This window comes from Tauraco erythrolophus, chromosome 3 (assembly GCF_009769465.1).
Source record: "Tauraco erythrolophus isolate bTauEry1 chromosome 3, bTauEry1.pri, whole genome shotgun sequence".
Classification (NCBI taxonomy): domain Eukaryota; kingdom Metazoa; phylum Chordata; class Aves; order Musophagiformes; family Musophagidae; genus Tauraco; species Tauraco erythrolophus.
The window spans coordinates 2,058,439-2,077,406 of NC_141467.1; the positions used below are offsets into that span (position 1 = coordinate 2,058,439).

Here is an 18,968-nt window from a genome sequence, read left to right on the forward strand (position 1 = left end):
AGGAAGGAGGAAGGAAGGAAGGAAGGAAGGAAGGAAGGAAGGAAGGAAGGAAGGAAGGAAGGAAGGAAGGAAGGAAGGAAGGAAGGAAGGAAGGAAGGAAGGAAGGAAGGAAGGAAGGAAGGAAGGAAGGAAGGAAGGAAGGAAGGAAGGAAGGAAGGAAGGAAGGAAGGAAGGAAGGAAGGAAGGAAGGAAGGAAGGAAGGAAGGAAGGAAGGAAGGAAGGAAGGAAGGAAGGAAGGAAGGAAGGAAGGAAGGAAGGAAGGAAGGAAGGAAGGAAGGAAGGAAGGAAGGAAGGAAGGGAAGGAAGGAGAGGAAGGAGGAAGGAAGGAAGGAAAGGAAGGAAGGAAGGAAGGAAGGAAGGAAGGAAGGAAGGAAGGAAGGAAGGAAGGAAGGAAGGAAGGAAGGAAGGAAGGAAGGAAGGAAGGAAGGAAGGAAGGAAGGAAGGAAGGAAGAGGAAGGAAGGAAGGAAGGAAGGAAGGAAGGAAGGAAGGAAGGAAGGAAGGAAGGAAGGAAGGAAGGAAGGAAGGAAGGAAGGAAGGAAGGAAGGAAGGAAGGAAGGAAGGAAGGAAGGAAGGAAGGAAGGAAGGAAGGAAGGAAGGAAGGAAGGAAGGAAGGAAGGAAGGAAGGAAGGAAGGAAGGAAGGAAGGAAGGAAGGAAGGAAGGAAGGAAGGAAGGAAGGAAGGAAGGAGGAAGGAAGGAAGGAAGGAAGGAAGGAAGGAAGGAAGGAAGGAAGGAAGGAAGGAAGGAAGGAAGGAAGGAAGGAAGGAAGGAAGGAAGGAAGGAAGGAAGGAAGGAAGGAAGGAAGGAAGGAAGGAAGGAAGGAAGGAAGGAAGGAAGGAAGGAAGGAAGGAAGGAAGGAAGGAAGGAAGGAAGGAAGGAAGGAAAGGAAGGAAGGAAGGAAGGAAGGAAGGAAGGAAGGAAGGAAGGAAGGAAGGAAGGAAGGAAGGAAGGAAGGAAGGAAGGAAGGAAGGAAGGAAGGAAGGAAGGAAGGAAGGAAGGAAGGAAGGAAACAAAACACACCAGGACATACCTTATTCTAATGTTTAGGAAAAAAGCAACAGAATCTTCTGAACAAATTCAAAGCAGTTTTTATGAGTCGAATCTACCAGGAAATTGTATTTTGTTGTGCATGATATAAGCTACAAAATTTGCTTATTTTTATAGGATTTTTATCGGATGTGTTTTAGCCCAAGTAGATTCTAAGCTCATGCTTGGTGACTCGATTTTTAACAGAGCTTTTATACAAGCGTTAATGACAAGATCTGTACACTCAGCTCCAAACACATTTCTCACTAACGAAGTAAGAATCAAACCACAACCTAAAATTTCAGGCTCTACTCTAAGCTTGCAGGATTCAGTTTGCTTATTGTTGGTTTTGTGTTTTTTTTTTTTTTTTTAACTCGTCTTAGACCTCACATTCTGAGGCCAACCTGAAAGCTCACAGGACTATTTGGAATAGCCCAAATATTACACTGCAAAATGTAAAAGGTGACATAGCACTCTGACGTGTTATTCCTACCTCTCATCTCTGCTAGGTTTTAAGACAAGTTGTATTGAAAAAAGTACTAATTTGAAAAAGGATTTAAGTATTAAAGTGGTTTCTAATTTATTCTCACTGGAAACTCTGATCAAAACGTATTGCACTAGCATTAGTGGAATATTTAGGACAAAACTAAAACACTTTTCACCCTCCTCACACTCCACTGTCACAACAGGTAGGAAATTGTTTTAATTAGAATTTCATTCCTGTTGAGTTGGAAAGTAATCCTTTACCTTTGCTTTTGTGGGGCTGTATCACCGGATCTGAAGTCAATAATAACATGTATCAGGCAGAAAAAAAATACAGCCAGGTATCATCATTTACCTGTTCAAAGTTCATTTAGCTATTTTGAATTATTTCAAAGCCTTTTACTCAGAAGAACTATTAAAAAAATTAAAGTTCATTTAGCTATTTTGAATTATTTCAAAGCCTTTTACTCAGAAGAACTATTAAAAAAATTAAAGTTCATTTAGCTATTTTGAATTATTTCAAAGCCTTTTACTCAGAAGAACTATTAAAAAAATTAATTTGACAATATAAACATCAGCTACTCATAATAACAATGATGAATATGAGTATGATATAGTAATACAGCTGAAATATGACAGACAAGGAAGAAATCTTCCCTGAAATCTGCTCCCCCCTACCACAGCAATTCAGACCACCTACCGTCCTTCACAGCTATCACAACACTGCTAAAAAACAGATTTTTTCAAGAATATTTGTAAGAGAGAAGACTAGGTATTTGGCATATATCAGCCAGCAACCTGCTCTAAGCCTCATGGATGTTTATTATTACTAATATGTGCCTACTAAAACTTTGCTTCTATTTATAGCACATGGCTACAAGAACAGTTCTTGCCCATTTAAAGATAATCTTTCCTCATTAACAACACAGTAGTTCCCGAAATGCTCCACCTGGATGAGACAACTAATCTGGCTGTTACGTTACCAGCTACTGTAAAGTGGATAAAGGACTGAACACCTGGTACTTAGGAATGAATGTGCAAAAAAGTTAACTTTATATTAAACTGCATATATTTTCGGTGAATATTATTGAAAAAGGAAAGCTCAGATAGCAGTAATTTGGCAGAATAAAAAAGGAAACACTTTCAGCAACGAACATCTGATCTCGTTGACCTGTTTACAAGGTTAACTTACGGAAACTGTACAGCTCACAGGTTTGGTGACACAACACTGAGCTTCAGAATTGTAGCAGAGTAAGTTATGGAGCTGAAGATACGTTTTGGACTGCCTGGCCCTCCACCTTGCAGAAGGCACAAGATGCCACATGTTTTTTCTTTTCATCATCTCTCACAGACACATGTATTTGTATGCAGAACGAGAGACAAGAGAAATACAGATGGCACTGCCAATCTCTACTGGTATTTCATTCCACTTGGTGACCTACCAGCTACTCTGCAGTTCTCCCCCTCCGTTCACCCATGTGCTTTCAGCACAGGTGACAATATTGGACTTCCACAGATTTTGATACAGAAAGTAACTCCACAAACAAGGTAAAGCAGAGATAAAGTGCCAACTTTCCAACCATGTATAACTTTTTCTTTCTAGATAGATAGACGTTCTAATGCTGAATGACTGAAACTGAAAAACCTCGAACCACTTAATGGCAAAAATATCCATTATAACCCTTTCCTAGCCACTGTCCACCACTGCTCCATCACAGTGCTCCCACCTTGTTGACAGTGCAAAAGACCAACAGTTTTACTGGTAAGAGAAGAAATTGCTCTGGAGGAAGCAGCAAGTTCACTGCCAAAAGACAACACGGAAAACTCACATGATAGGAGTGTGGCAGACAGCACCTTACAAAACCACTAACAACCGGAGAAGCAGGTACAAGTGATCCCATATGAGCTGGCAAGTGCTGTAGCAAGGGCTCCTCAGATTTCTGTAGCAGACTGCTAATGTCCCAACAGCTTCAGATGATCGATTATTTGGGTTTGCCCTGATTCTCAAGACAGATCAAAGCAATTACACAAGAGTAGTCTTATTTCATACTTATTTAGTCAAAGAAATTTTTTGCCTAAGGAAAAAAAGTCTAAGAAATTATTTGCCTTATGATCAATAATTATCTTGATATAAGGAAACAGGGGAGGTTGGTTGAAAATTAGTTTTAAGCACTCAAGGATATGACTTTTAACACTCTTTTTTGATAGGACTAGTTTTCCACAATCTTAAACCAAATCACTCCATTAAGCAATGAGACACACACTGGAGAGCACAAGGCAGGCAGCAGAGTCACACATGCAGGAAGGGTGGAACAAATGGGAAGTGGCAGCCTGCTGTTAGATCCATTCAGGCCATCTTTTTTAATTGCTCCTTAAAAAGCTTTCTCAGTAGCTTGGAATTAGAAGATGAGCACGTTAAGGAACTACTGCTCCTAAACTGAACATGCAGGAAGCAGTTTAAATGAACGACTCTGTTAGGCTTTAGAATTGATGCCTCGCTGATGTGAGCAGAGAAAGTTCACGCTCCTCTCAGTTACTAGCTGTAGTTTTCAGAGTGCAATATTGACTCAAGTTACTCTTTTTGTGGTTTAGCAGCTTTATTGCAAACAAGGGACACCCACTCAAATTCACGCATTTCTGCGGAGCGTAACACTGCGAAGTTTGTTACTCGAGAGGCAGAGGGAAGGCAGCATCCAAGCCACCACAGTTGCTATTGTTCCTCTTGTTCTCTTTTCAAGAGTACATAGAGCTGTCTTCCGAAGCGAAATCTCCTGGCTCAGTAGCGTTTTCAGATGGACTTACCGCAGGTAAGGTGCCTGGGGTGTACTGTTGCTGTCCAGTTCATACAGGGAATCTGCCCGCAGACCATCAGCGACAAAGAGTACGAGACGTTTTGCTGGAGGTGGCAGTGGAGTCTGCTGAGGAGTCATACCATGAACCAGGGGAGAGCTGAAGTAGATGTCAAAAATGGAGACCAAGAACACACAATGCACAAGGAGACCAGCGAGTATGAAGACTGGTATAGCCATGGCAACTGCAGGCTGGCAAGGCAAAGTCCAACACTGAGAGAGAGCAAGAAAAATAAAGTTAGGCAGATGAGACTTATCAGAACCAACATTTATTTAATTGGTTATAGAACGGGAGTACCATAACCACAGTCATTACCCAGGATCCAACAAGCTTTTTCCCAGAAGTTTTGGTCAAAAGTGACTGCATGACTAATTCAGACTTTCAGATAGTCATTACGTCTCAGTAACTCATCTCTGGTGTTTAGTGGGGTATCAGATGGCTTCAAAAGACCACTGAATCAAGCCAGTTTGTCTGCTATTCAGTAGTTTTTTGTTACCTACATCAGTGACAGAAGACTCAGACAATGCAATGTCTCTGTGAACATACTACCCTCTGTCAGCTGGTTGCATGACAGTGTTGACACCCAAGCCAAAGACAGCTAGGGAAAGCCATCCTATAGTAAATATCCATCCAAAGTTGTCTCTTCTAAGTTTACTACCAATTCTGGGTTCATTACTTTCTGCCTAGAAACAGAAAGCTTCTTTTAAAGGAACAAAGACGCTCTGCTGAGCGCAGAACATTATTCTTCTTCTAAAACGGGTGACGAAACCACAACAGTGAAGGATTATGTTTCATAGATAACCATAGTCCCTCTTTGAATGTTTTTTCTGCCCTGTCGTCCCCTGAACTCAGGCTAGCAATATAAATATGCTTAATACCAGGTACAGTGGAAACGTACGTGCCTGCCACGTGTGCCAAGGGGCTCGGATGGTGCCTACCGAAGGCAACACAAGCATGTTGATTGACTCAGGCAAGCGTGGGATCTGAGCCTGAACGAGGCTTAGTTCTCACAAGGTACTATTAGTGCTGCCCAGGCTGCTAACTTAGTTATTTAAATATTAGCTAAATAGCAACCTTACCAAAACACCACCTCCACTCACCAAGTTAGAAACAGATGTTCCTAATAGTCTGGAAGGTTCGGAGAGTCAATTACCTCTGTAAATACACACCTCTCCAAGAAACTCTTCCTTTCAGAATCTAGTTAGTGCTTCTAAATGACAATGTGTATCTTGTTACCTACACAATTCCAGTAGCTGCATGGAAACAGACAGCCACCACATGGTAAGACTATTATTCTTATCAAATAAAGAAAAAAAGGCTTCACTACCACATAATCTTAACTGTGATCAAAACTCTGAAAGATGTTTTTTAAAATAAATTTTTTTAAGGGGCAGGAAAACCAGAGGAAAAAAACCCACATACTAAAAAAAAAGATTTGAAAGTCAATATATATTATTAATTACTAATCCAAAAAAAAAATTTAGATCTGTAAGCAACAACCACAACTTTCAATTCCACCCATTTTCCCTATTGAAACACAGACGCAGCAACTCCAATCCTAATCATAAACATTAGTATAGTAATTTCTCATTTTAGAAATTTGGAGAGAAAAATCATGTAACAAGAACAAGACAACTTAAATACAACATTTCAAATAAACATGTAGTAGTCACGCTTAAGTGATCAAATAAAAACTTTTCATTAATCAGTAACTTACATGCTGCTATGTCTACAAGTGAGATTCCAAGAGATACTTGGAATATTTGTAAATATTAGTTTGCTTATTTTTTACTGTTAAGTACTCAGGGTTCCTGCATGAATTTAAACACATGAAACCACAGTCACAGAAATACCATTAAGTTGAACCTTGGATCTCATTTTACTCAATCAAGCTTTATTTTCCAGAGGGCTTTTTCTTTTGATGTAGTTGTGTTTGATAGGAGAATCTCAACTATTTATGCCTTAAACTGATGAGACTAAACACTCTACTAAACAAAGCAGTTACTTCAATCAGATACTTGCTGTTGTATACTCCCAGTGCTACAATTCTATAGCTTAACACATTCTAAATTCTTCTGATTAAAGTATTAGCAACGTAATCTCTTTTCAGCACCAGCTATTTCTCTTTGCTTTAACTCCCCCCAGGCCTGAGCCCTTGCTTGCAGCAATAAGTGCAATCTACAATTCAAATTCAATGCTGTATTAGACTACAGTGATCCACAGAATTTTTTTTTTTTTTTTTAAAAAGAGACTTACTTTTGCAACAACAGCTTGACTACATTAGACTATTCATCTGGGCACAACACATCCAACTGCTCATCACCATCAGATGATGCCAAGACGGACAGCTCCCAAAGCACCTGCTGCTGTTGCACCCCCGTTGCCTCCCCTTCTGCCTCTAGCTTAGCTTACATTGCTCTTTTGATGTAAAATCCTGTGTGTCATCGCTGCGACATAACATCGTGAAGAGCATCCTACCCTCAGGCTTACAAATACTTTCCCACAGGTATAAAGTGTTTGGAAGGCTCCTAAACTGCATCTCAGCTGAATGCCAGAATGGCACTCGGTGCCCTTTCCAGTCTTACTTTCAAGCTCCTAAGGCATTGGGCGAGGTGTTACAAACGAGCACTTGTCTGTGGTTAGAGAAGGCTGCAACTCAAGGAACAAAGTTTAAATACAGTCAACAGAAATTCTGAAGAGGCACCAGTGACCTCCTACACCTTTTCATCTTGAAGAAGTTACAACTCAACTTGGTCATTGCCAGCCCAAAGTGTCTAAAATTACTTTAATACAGCTGATTTGTGAAACAGATCCTCTTTGACCATCCAAAGCATCATGGAAGAACAAAACATTTTCAGTAACTGGTTTTCAATCGAAAAGGAAGTTCTTCAGCACTTTTCTGGGTTTTGCCAGGACTTTCAAACCAAAGCACCCATTCTACCCCTGTAGGGCAAACACCCAAGCCCAGGGTTTTTTGGACCAAACTTTCCATGGGTCCACTCTCATCTGTGTCAGCTCCTCTCAACACTTGCTACGCTACTTGGAGCGCATCCCCATTTCTTGTCAGCCCGCAATACTGATACGTATTTGTCTACTGAGAAGGGTGAAAGAAAAGCAAGCAGGCACATGGATGGTACTTCTTTTCGAGATCCTCCTCTCTAACAGCTGAACCAGGCAGGTGGGAGAGATCTGACACAGCAATGAGACTGTATCAGAAAAGAACGACTGTGCACATCAGTTTTCTCCAAGGGAGACGATGCTCGGGGAGAAGGCAACACTTGGGTTCCTGAATGCAGCCAAGCTTCTGTTTTCACCCACGATGTGAAAACATTAGTCTCCCTAAAAGGTATGGCGACATGAATAAAAATGGGCAAGTTAATTTCCAGAAAACTCTTCCCAGAGACTGAAGACAGCCAGAGGGATCTCCCAGGCATGCTGCCTGTGACAGACACTGCGACCACCGTTTGTATGGACCAGGTTCTGCACCACCCTCCTGCAGGTAAAATGGTCACCAAGATAGTCATTCACATTCACTGAATTTCAAAATTACTTATCAGACATCTGACAAATACTCACATCAGGGAACAAACAGATACTAAAGAAGTTAAGTTTTCCCTGTCAAAGAAATGCCTTCACTAGGCACCTCTGAACTTACAAGTACCATGGTCTAAGACGGACACAAGTGGGAGACAGTTGAACAACAGGCTGTAATGTCCCCTTCCCATATAAAAACCAGTTTGCATTTTGAGAAAGAGCTTGTCTAAGTGATCCATTGCTGTGCAGAAACAGGTTTGGCTGATACTGGTTCATTTCTTGGCTGAATTACTACCAACTGGTGCTTCACACAGTTCTTAACTCAAAAAAGCCAGCAAGACAGGAAGTCAAAGAAATCAAAAAGAGCATCAGAGGTATCACTCAGAAGTCTTCTTTGGTTTGCAGGCACACTGGTAAGAAAAATGAGGGTGCTTTCTCTCTCCTAGAAAGACAGATAAAGCAGTCACCCCAGCTGCAATCTAAATCCAGGCCGACAGCTGGCAAGTCCAGAACACCAGCATTTCACTATCAACATCAACATTTAATTGTCCACTTTTGGATTTCAAGTGTTAGAATACGTGCTGCAAACCGGAGGACAACTCTCTTCCCTAATTGGTAATGCCAAAGTCACTCAAATTCACATTTGCAAGTACTTAAGCTTCTTAAATCTAGGATGGTCTACCACCCTTCCTTCTGCTGTGGCACAAGACAATTTTGTCCATGCATATCTAGCTACTCGATATGGAGTCGTTAGTTCAATGGATGACAAGGCAACAGAGAAAAAACATTTCTTCTTGGAGCAGCCATCTATATCCCAGATCCTACTATTAAAAGTTGATTTACCATGGATCACCGAACCATGAAAGGTAAACCATATAGGAGAAAGTGAAGGTAAAAGACAGATGGATCTCTGGGATTTGTGAATGGACCTCCATCGAAAAGGAGGATTAATGCTAAGCAACATTTGTGCTGCGTAATTGCAGCTACAAGCATTTGTGGCAGGGACAGAAGATGAGTATCTCACTTCAGATTGGATACTTGTGGTCATCTCTCCTCCACTGCACTCTTGCATGACAGGCCATCAATATGGAGAGGGAAAGCTAATATTTACCTTGAAAACATCCTTTCCCTTACAAGATCTGGACACAATCTTCATAAATCAGAAAAGGAAGACTTAGGAAAAATGAGATTTGTGGCAAAACCTCGGCATAGATCTCCTCAGACATCTGGGGTTTTTTTCTGCCTATGATATACTCTACCATTACACCCTTTTTTCCCCACCCATTTCCAGAAGGACAGGAATCATCAGCTGATCTGTGTTCTCAAAGATGCAATGCAAGGTTTCAGACTGCAAGTCCAAGCAGGGATGTCACTTAGCAGTCAACACAGCCTTCCACATAATCAGTGCAGGAACAGATGCAACTAGTTGACGGCACCTCTAAATTTGAAAATGCAGAGGTCTTCACTCATCTGAGTCCTCTGTCATACAGAGATCTCTTCCTCTCCTCTTTTCTTCCTCCTTTGTGCTTTTGCATCTCCATTTGACAGGGTGGTTTCACAAGCCAGTCTGAACCTGCAGGTCCAGTGTGGGAACCAGAGGTTGAACAGGATCTTGTAGGTGTTCCAACAGGTCTGCCAGCATGAGGAGCAGCTGCAAATGGAAGCATCAGTGTCAAACTCCTTGTTGCCCAGCAGCCTTCTGGCATGGTTTTGGCTGGGAACAGGAGAGAGCAGCTAACCAGTAAAATTTGGGGTCTCAGGCATCCCTCAAACCTATAGTGCCTACTCTCATACCTTCTAGGCACAGAGAAAGCACAGCTAGCATCATGTATGCATCTGTCTTCACAGGAAACATGCTTATCTACATACTATTTCTCTATATCTCACATGAGATACAGAAATGAAATCCAGCTTCCATGGGATACCACACGAAGGAGGGGGGAAAGAAAAAAAGAAAAAGAAAGAGTCCTTTAGATTTCTCCTGCCCTCTCCATTACAGAGGTCATCATGAGTAAACTTCTCTGTAGAGCCTGGTGCTTGATGGTTCAAGGCAGAAACCTCGTGAGAGACGTCAAAAGGAAGAAATAACAAGGATAAAGGGAAAAAAGTGGGTTAAGCACTAGCTTATAAGAAAAAGCAAAAACCACAGCCTGTCAAGAGAAGAAAAACAGAATTGTATCACACACATGTCCCCCTTTTCACTTTGGAGGACAAGGAGACAGATCTAAGTATTTATTACTAGTGCAAAAATGTCTCTGCCTGCAGGTGCCTGGCCATCCAAAAAGCAGACAAACAAACTGTCATTTGAAAATATATCTTACATCTTTCTGTCAAAACTTCTGCCAAGGATATCTCAGCATTTTTGTGTCCTCTGATACTTGCCCAGGCAATCCCATATCAAGTGACTCAGTGCGCTACCTCCCAGTCTGTATTTTCACAAAGCGAAAGGTGAGTTTCGCCTAAATCCTGACCAAATTATTCTACTTCGTTCTGTTAAGCCGTTGCCTATCACACCAAGAGAGAAAGAAGCTTCCAGATAACAGAGGAGCACGTTGCAACCTATCTGCTACACGCCATTTCTTTCTGTGCCCTCAAACACTTGTTATAACAAGTTCAGACAGCCAATTCACCTCCTCTACAGACTCAGCCCAACTAGTCAACGATGTATCAGACTCACATTTATTCTCTTCTTCCTATATTTTTTCTCCTTCTGTCACCACCTCCTCAACTAAGGACAGATCCAACAATGATGCTGTCCAACCTTCAGTATGTCAGAATTTAAGCTAGCCCAATAAGGTATTTTTTGTTCAAACAAATTGGAGCCAACCACACAAAGCTGGTGTGGATTCTCAAATGAAGACCCTTTTCAGATTCTTAAAAGTACTAAAGATCCACCAAGCTACTCACTGCCTGTTAAATACGAGTTGTCCACATGAACAGAGCAAGTAGAAAATTAGCACTGCCCAGGAGATGCTGAAGGCTTCACCAGACTTCGGAGCTTCTCACTTTATGGAATGTTGTACACGAGCAGAGAAGGGAGCGAGCAGATGCAGGGGAGCAATTGTTCTGAGAGACAGCAAGGCAGTGCCAGTGGAGACCTTCCTCAAAGTCCAGGAGATGAAAGAAAGAAAAGCAGCAAGAACTTCCTGACCGCCATGAATCACTTTTCCAAAATAAAGTGATTCATTCAGATTGGAGAAGGGTTTTTGGTTGCATTGTTTGGTGTGGTTTTTTGGGGGTAGGAGTGTTTTTTTTGTTGTTGGTTTTGGGGGTTTTGTTGTGGGTTTTTTTGTGGGATTTTTTTTTTGTTGGTTTGTTTTTTTCCCCAAAGTTCAGCTCCTGGCTGGTGAAAGATCCGTTGGAGAGACCCTCTCTTTCTCTGTACTCGTGCCTACCGAAACCAACAAACCAAAATAATCCTGCCATGAGGTGCGTGTTCCCCAGCACCAGCCATGGCAGTGTGAGGACCAAAACACCCAGGCTGTGACAATGGCAGGGGAGCAGGACAGCTGCAACCAGCCACCCGAGCCCAACAGTCAGAGCCAAGCAGCAGACAGTTGATTTCACGTGAGCTTTTCCCTCTTTTCAAGTTGATCTATAACTTACTGACAAGACTTTGTTGGGTTTGGTTTTTGTTTTTTTCCTCCTTTTTTTTGACTCATGCCACAGAAGCTACATCACAGCCCCAGGCTGGACCAGGTCCCTCTGAGCTTAATGGGAAGACTGACATAATCAAATGCAGCCTTCGTTTTCCCAAATAATCTACACCTGAAGTTATTATAATCTTTCAGCATTATTTATAAGGCAAAGAAAACCATACTGGTACTGCATTACAATATAGTTCTTAATGATAAATGTAACATTTCCCTTTTATATTTTCCTTTCTTCAAATATGCAATAAAACATACACAAAATACTACATGGAATATGCTCTGTTGGCAGGAATATTTTTTTAAGGATAATAAAGTGTCAAGACAGGAGCTCAAGATACATGACTCATTTCTTTTAGAGGGACCATGCTTCACTAACACTGTCAAGTCTGTTGGTTAAGATGAAGAAAATCCATTGGAAATGCATTTTCAATAAGCATCAATGGCCCTGGTAAGTATCTTTTAAAGAAAAAAGAAACAGACAGAATGTCTGCTATGCTTTTGGCTGACTACTACATTTTTCAACCGAACAGTGTTGTGTATTTCATAATTTAAACTGTCAAAGTGGTGACTGTACGATTTGTCCATATATAAAAAAACGATACTTTTGCATAGGGTAGGGGAGTAAAGTGGAAGTTGTGTGGTCTGTCTGACAGTATTTGCATGATACTGGCAGTCAAACATCATCTAAGATGGTACTAGCAGTCCCGAGTACCATCTATTCTTTTACTAATTTAGATTTTTAAAGAGTTATAACAGTCAAGAAATACAAACAAGTCATTCCTGCTGTCACAGCACATACACCTATTGACTGCAGAAATTCATTTATACAGAGACTCACCAGCCAGCCACAGAGTAACTTTCTCTCACATCTTTACACACTACTTAAACATAAGAAGCCCAAAATCCTCATCTTGACTTCATCATATAATCATAATACAAACAGAAGTGGGATAATGATAAAGTCCCTTTTCCTCCTTTCCAAAATTTCATTTTCTTTCTCTACTGAGGCATAGCATTCTCTACGAGACAATGAAACTGCAACTACAGTATTTCCACTTGCTCTTGCACTGATGTGGCTTTTGTAATTCAAACCATCTGTTTAAAATTATTTTATGTTCAACATCTTCACTGAGCATTTTAGGGATTATAATAACAAATGACATCTGTTTTAAATTTTAAATGCGGTTCAGTAAAGCACATCCAAACCTGAGGCAAACAGCTCAAAGAATATTTGATTTTCTTTTTAACATCACTTGATAATCAAAATTACTCTGCCTGCCTAGAAAAGTCTCTTTTGCCAAAACTTTTCAAGGAGAAATTTGAATATGGCCTGCAAGACGCCAATAAAATGTCAAGTGTCCTAAGACTTGAACATACTGCAAATCAGTTAAGCCAATGTCAGCCCACACAATTTTCTCCAAATTATCCTGTAAACATTGGAAATTGCATCCACAAGTCTCCCAGGCACCAAAATACTTAAGAACAACACTGACAACAGGACAGCAGTGACAAAGAGAACACAGGTACTTCTTCAAGCAACGATGACTGCTTGGAGATGTGAAAGAGAAAATGAGAGCATCACCCTTTGGTAACACTCATTAGCCAAGGGGAGAAAAAACAAAGAGTAGAAATTCAGCACTACATCTGCTCAGTATGCAGGCAGCTAGAAATTCAGAACTTAGAAAAAGTAAAACCCAACAACAAAAAATCCCTGAGTGGGGGTTACCACTGATTACCCACAAAAGCCCTGATTAGGGGGGCCTATGCCTGTTTCCAGGAGTATTTGCAAATCCTCTTGGGTATTTCTTGACTTCTGAGTCATTCAGCAATACTGTCAGTAAGCCTTCCTACAGCTTAACATCTATTTGCATTTCAATATGGATTGTCGAATTCTTTTCGGGCTGCCAAGAATGTCTTGCATTACTCATATTTGTCTATTCTTGCAAAAAAATAAGGATTTTATTTCTGTCGTCATTTTCTCTTGCCCTGTTTGGAGATCTTGTACACAGATTTTTCACATTAGAAGTTTCATGGGATACTTTTGGGGAAAGAACATCAGCCTGAGAGTGCCTAACAGAACCCATCCCACCAACTTCCACGTCTGCTAGACTAGACTAGGGACAAGTGGAAGCATGTGGAATACAATTTGCCACAGCAGTCCTGCTGCCTCATGAGAGCCCCCCCTGACAAACCACCATTGAAGGCCCCCCGAGACATTTTTAAAGAGATTTGCAATAAAATTACGCAATAAAGCGCACGCATCGATACAAGCAGCACAGTTCTTCCCTTTAGCAGTAACGGGGACAAGGAACAAACTCTTTAAAGTCATGTAACAAATATTAACATAGACCACAAAGGGAAAAGGAAGAAAAAAGGAAAATTTTCAGCTGCATGGAGCTTTGCAAAAGCAGCTTGCAAATGTATATACACAGAGAAGAAAACACTCTTTGACAAAAAAAAACAAACAGTGCCTGAAGTATATAAATAGTAGATCAATAGAAGCTAGTATGAATAAGGAAGGTTTAAAAAAAGAGCTGGCAGAAGTTGCTTGTCTTTTATTAAGTCAGATTATCTTCTTGATATCAATCATTCCAAATAAACAAGAATTATGTCCAATAGTAACAAGCCACACCTGTTGAATCTTGCACATAAGCCTCTGAATGCCAAGTCGCCAATAACTTCAGCTTGAAGAAAAAAAAAGGACGACAAGACAACCTTCTGAGCATACCATAATACTCCCGATAAAAGGAACACGTAAGTCAAATAATCACTTTGTATGTTCCCACCCTTTTGGAAGCATTTTTTTTTTAAACCACGTTAAGTTAATTTGTCCCCTGTGAATAAGAACTCATTTGGACATTCCTCCTTGGACTTGCAGCCCGAAACCTTGCGTTGCATCTTTGAGAACACAGATCAGCTGATGTTTCTGGTCCTTTCCAAGAGGAAACTCCTCCACCACATCCATTGTAGCAAACACTTCCTAAGGTGGGTTCCTCTGGGTAGAGCTCCGTCTGCACTTAATACACAAGTAACTATGACCTACTGGTGTAAGCTCTCCTCACCAAAACCCATGCCCTTCAACTGGAAGCAGCAGAGAGAATTTCAGAGAAACAGCAGAGGTCTTCAAGCACAAACTACCAACATTGTGAGTCTCAACATCTGCAGTATTTAGCTCTTGCAGAACATCAAAATATTTTTGAGGTTAGAGAGGTTACAAGGCACTGAAACTCAATTTTTTTTTTTTTAAGGTCTGAAAATAAACATAAAAATCGTAACTTCTGTGAAGTTTCTTTTGAAAAGGGGGCAAATGTTAGTCTTAAATAAACATACACAGACAAAGATTCTTCAGGTAATTCAGTTTTTAAAAGAAGTCTTAAGCAAGAATTAGCAGAACTCACAGATCTGCATCATTTTGAAGCAGAAATCAGATTTGCTTCAGTTTTTCCTCCATTAGTTTGTTCCCTGTGCCTTGATTGGGACTCCAATCAGATGAAAAAAAGCTGTCCTAGTTCACTGTAGGAATCACTCAGACAAATTAATTAACAGATTGCAAGTATTTAGCACAGGGAAAACCCAATACAGACCCAACTGATTTTTTTTTTTAATTAAATTAGCCTTATCTGTAGCAGCTGAAACAAAAAAAACCGCAACCTTACAGTTTGAGTTAAACTGTGTGTTCACTCACTGTGAGAGGGGTTGACACTGCACCAGAAGAAGAAAGCACACTTCACACATCCATGATCCCACCAAACAGCGCATTAAACTTCAGAGCATTAGCTCAAGATTGAACACCCCTATCAAAACCAACACAGTGCAAGCAAGGAATGACGTTTTGCCACTTATTTTCCATCCCAAGAACGATAAGTTTAAAAGTTCATGAAAAACATGCATAGAATAGACCAAAAAAGTTATTTAGATACCACCACTTGCAAAAATCTCTGAAGATCTTTTTTCTCTTGTATTTCAGATACTGAGCCTGACAGATGTGTTTTTAGAACTCAAGCTTTCCAAGAAGTATTTCGGTATGCTGTTCTTCCGACACAGAACTCAAGTCCTCTAAAACTTAGAAGGAAATAACCAAAAAAAAAAAAATTAGAAGGAAATTAACCCCAGTAAGAGACAAAGCAGCTTGCTGAACAATCTGCCTCTCTCAGAATGACTACTGAATAAATTATGAAAAAAAATAATCCATAGCCGTCTCCTCAAGTAGACCTATAGAACACTTGATCTCCAGACTCGTGCATCTTCTTCTGCCTCGCACATCCTCCAAGGTGCTACACTTCCCTTACCAGCTTTTCTTCTCAAGTCTTTCCCAACAAAACCCCTTTGGTGTACCCTAAGAAACTGGTTTTAAGCATACTGTTAAACCCTGTTTTTCTGCCTATGGTTCTCACCTTTGGAATACACTTTTCAGCTGTGTTAACTTTATCTCAGCCATCTATGAATTATTTTGGATCAACTGAGCCGACGCCCGTAAATATTTCAGTTTCATAAACCCAAACAAACCTCTTTTGAAGCACTGAAATAGAGGAACTTTTGCATTATTTTAGGTGAGGGAGAGCGAAAAACGTTCATTCTTACTGTAACAGCGCACACCAGGCGGCAGAAACGAGTCTCTCCAAAAAAAGGCAGAATTTAATGTTGGAACTGGTTTGAAACAGCCTCAAGTCACAAGTGAACGTTGCAGATCGCCACCAGAGGCTGCTGCAGGACACCAGTTAAGTGTTAGAGGCTGCTGCAGGACACCAGTTAAGTGTTAGAGGCTGCTGCAGGACACCAGTTAAGTGTTAGAGGCTGCTGCAGGACACCAGTTAAGTGTTAGAGGCTGCTGCAGGACACCAGTTAGTTTTTCCCCTCCATTTTAAGGGATGCAGCAGAACACCAGCATACCTTGCTAAGTTCATACTGGACATGCTTTAACTCTCCAGAAATGAAAGCAAAAGCACAAGATTTCTTTAAGGATTCCTAATTCCACCCGAGCAGCAATAGTATTTTTATTCTTGTTTTTATTGTGATCTGAGCTGAATCTTCAAGCATCTGCAACATATACCACCATTTTATGCTACAACCAGTTCACGTTCTACTACTGACTCTCCTTTTGTATAACAGGGACAACATAAAACAGTAAGTCAGTAAAAAGATTTAAAGTTTATTATGTGACAGAATGCAAAATTGACTACATTGTTCACCAAAATCTATGCAACTTTTAAAAAGAAAAGGAAAATGCCATTCTTTTATGGCATACTAACATAATATGAGTGGAAGAGTTAGCAGTCGTGGTACTCAGAATTGCTTCTAGATCTAGTAATACTGGCAAAGCCCAGTGAATTTTAAAGATTGTATGTACAAGTCTTGATTGAGAATTTTAAGTGATTTGCAGAAGAGTCATAGAATCACAGAATGGTTTGGGTTGGAAGGGACCTCAAAGATCATCCAGTTCCAACCCCCCTGCCATGGGCAGGGACACCCTCCACTACACCAGGTTGCCCAAAGCCTCATCCAACCTGGCCTTGAACACTTCCAGGGATGGGGCATCTACAGCTTCTCTGGGCAACCTGTTCCAGTGCCTCACCACCCTCAGAGTGAAAAATTTCTTCCTTAGATCTAATCTAAATCTCCCCTCTTTCAGTTTAAAGCCATTGCCCCGTGTCCCATCACTACATGCCCTTGGAAAAAGTCCCTCTCGCTCTTCAGCCACTTCTGAACACTCTGCAACATCTCAGTATCACTACAAAACATGCCACTATTTTATTATTGAGGCTTCTGCACAATTTTTGCTCCCAATAAAGCAACTCCCAGTGAATTGGCTCTACCTAAACAGAGCTCTTGCCAGTGGAGCACGAACAGGACGTGACTTTCAAAGAACAACAGAAACCAGACCCTGCTCGGTATGGTTTCCAGCGAGCTGACCTCCCTTCCGCGGCACACACTACCTTTTACTACATCCTGACAACATTTTGAGTTTCCTACCAGGAAACACCCAACTCAACACCTTTGCGTCACCGCTTGACGACTGACAGCATCACACTTCCCGACACGACCTGTTGCCGCCCGCCCTCCCCTCAGGCCCATCAGCCACACCTGCCGCCGGCCGATGGCTCACGCCCGCCGAGGGCGCGGGGCTGACCCCCCACAGCTCCCACCCGGCCCGGGGGCCCCCCCGGGAGCTGCCTTCCCCGGGCAACCCCACACGCAGCGGGCCGCCCGGCGGGTGTCCCAGGGCCTGGGCCGGGCGCTGACCCGGCGCTCCAGCAACGCCCTTCTGCCGCAGGCCGGGCGGCCAACGGGCGCGCCCCAGACCACCCAAAGCTCTCCGGGGGTCGTGGTGGGCTCGGACCCCCGTCCTCCCGCCGCAGGAACCGGGAACGGGAACCAGGAACCGACCCCCGGCCCCGGCCGCGCTCCCACCCCGCGACGCGCTCACTGCGCACGCGCCAGCACTCACTCCTCTCCCCCGCCGCGAGCCCCGGCAGCTTCCGCTTCCGCTTCCGCCCGGCCTATCCCGCTCGCTGGCCCCGCCCCCAGCCGGGCGTCACGCGCGAGCCCCGCCCCGCCGCCAGGCACCGCCTTCTCCCTCGCGCGAAGGAGGCGTGGCCAAACCCCGGAGGGGGAGGGCCTAGGAGGGGGTCGCGGCGCGGCTTGTGGTTGGCCGAGGGAACTCTCGCGAGAGGTGCGCTCCGGAAGCGGTAGCGAGGCCGGTGGGAGGTGGCCGAGGAGGAGGAAGGCGGCGGGGGCTGGAGTCGCCGTTGCCGCCGGCGGCAGCGCCCGCAGCCGCGAGGGGGGCTGGCAGCGGCCGCGGCGCCGCCAGGAGCGGCTGTGGCGGCGGTTCCGTGTGGGCTTTGCCGAGGTAGCGCCTCGGCAGCGGCTCTGCCGTGCCGTGTCGGGCTGTAAGATGGCGGCGGCGGGCGGGGGCAGCAGCGTGAACCCCTTCCTCAGCGACTCCGAGGAGGACGAGCCCGAGGAGCCCAGGCCTGGCGGCGGCGGCGGCAGCAGCAGCAGCACCGAGCCGGGCGGGCCGGCGTACCCGCGGCGGCAGCAGGCGGCCGCGGGGAGCCCGGAGGAGCTGCCGGGTTTGCGTGCGGCCGCACCGGGCGATGCCGGCGGCGGCGCGGGGGCGGGCGGTGCCGGTCCCCCTGGTGCGGGGGAGCCGCCGCGGCTGTCGATGGACGCGATAGCGGCGCAGCTTCTGCGGGACCAGTTCCTGCTGACGGCGCTGGAGCTGCACACGGAGCTGCTGGAGAGCGGCCGGGAGCTGCCTCGGCTCCGGGATTTCTTCTCCAACCCGGGCAACTTCGAGCGGCAGAGCGGCACGCCGCCCGCCGGGGGGGCCCTGGGCGGCAGCGTGTTCGGGGGAGCAGGCGGCAGGGAGCCCGGCTCCGGGCAGCTCAGTAAGTGACCCCGGAGAGGGGACGGGGGCGGCGGC

The 18,968-nt window shown here is 43.6% G+C and overlaps 2 protein-coding genes across 2 annotated transcripts in view; one reads left to right on the plus strand and one right to left on the minus strand.

Moving 5' to 3' along the window:
- The window catches only part of PIGN (phosphatidylinositol glycan anchor biosynthesis class N), a 104,126-nt gene extending 86,123 nt beyond the window's left edge, over positions 1 to 18,003 (minus strand). The window contains exons 1-2 of the mRNA XM_086608958.1: positions 17,991 to 18,003; positions 4,311 to 4,570 (exon numbers count right to left, since the gene is read on the minus strand). Of these exons, the coding sequence (XP_086465084.1) occupies positions 4,311 to 4,537 (227 nt within the window). The 5' untranslated portion in view covers positions 4,538 to 4,570; positions 17,991 to 18,003. The remainder of the gene's footprint in view (positions 1 to 4,310; positions 4,571 to 17,990) is intronic.
- Positions 18,004 to 18,437: 434 nt separating this feature from the next.
- The window catches only part of RELCH (RAB11 binding and LisH domain, coiled-coil and HEAT repeat containing), a 79,931-nt gene continuing 79,400 nt past the window's right edge, over positions 18,438 to 18,968 (plus strand). The window contains exon 1 of the mRNA XM_086608408.1: positions 18,438 to 18,933. Within this exon, the coding sequence (XP_086464534.1) occupies positions 18,438 to 18,933 (496 nt within the window). The remainder of the gene's footprint in view (positions 18,934 to 18,968) is intronic.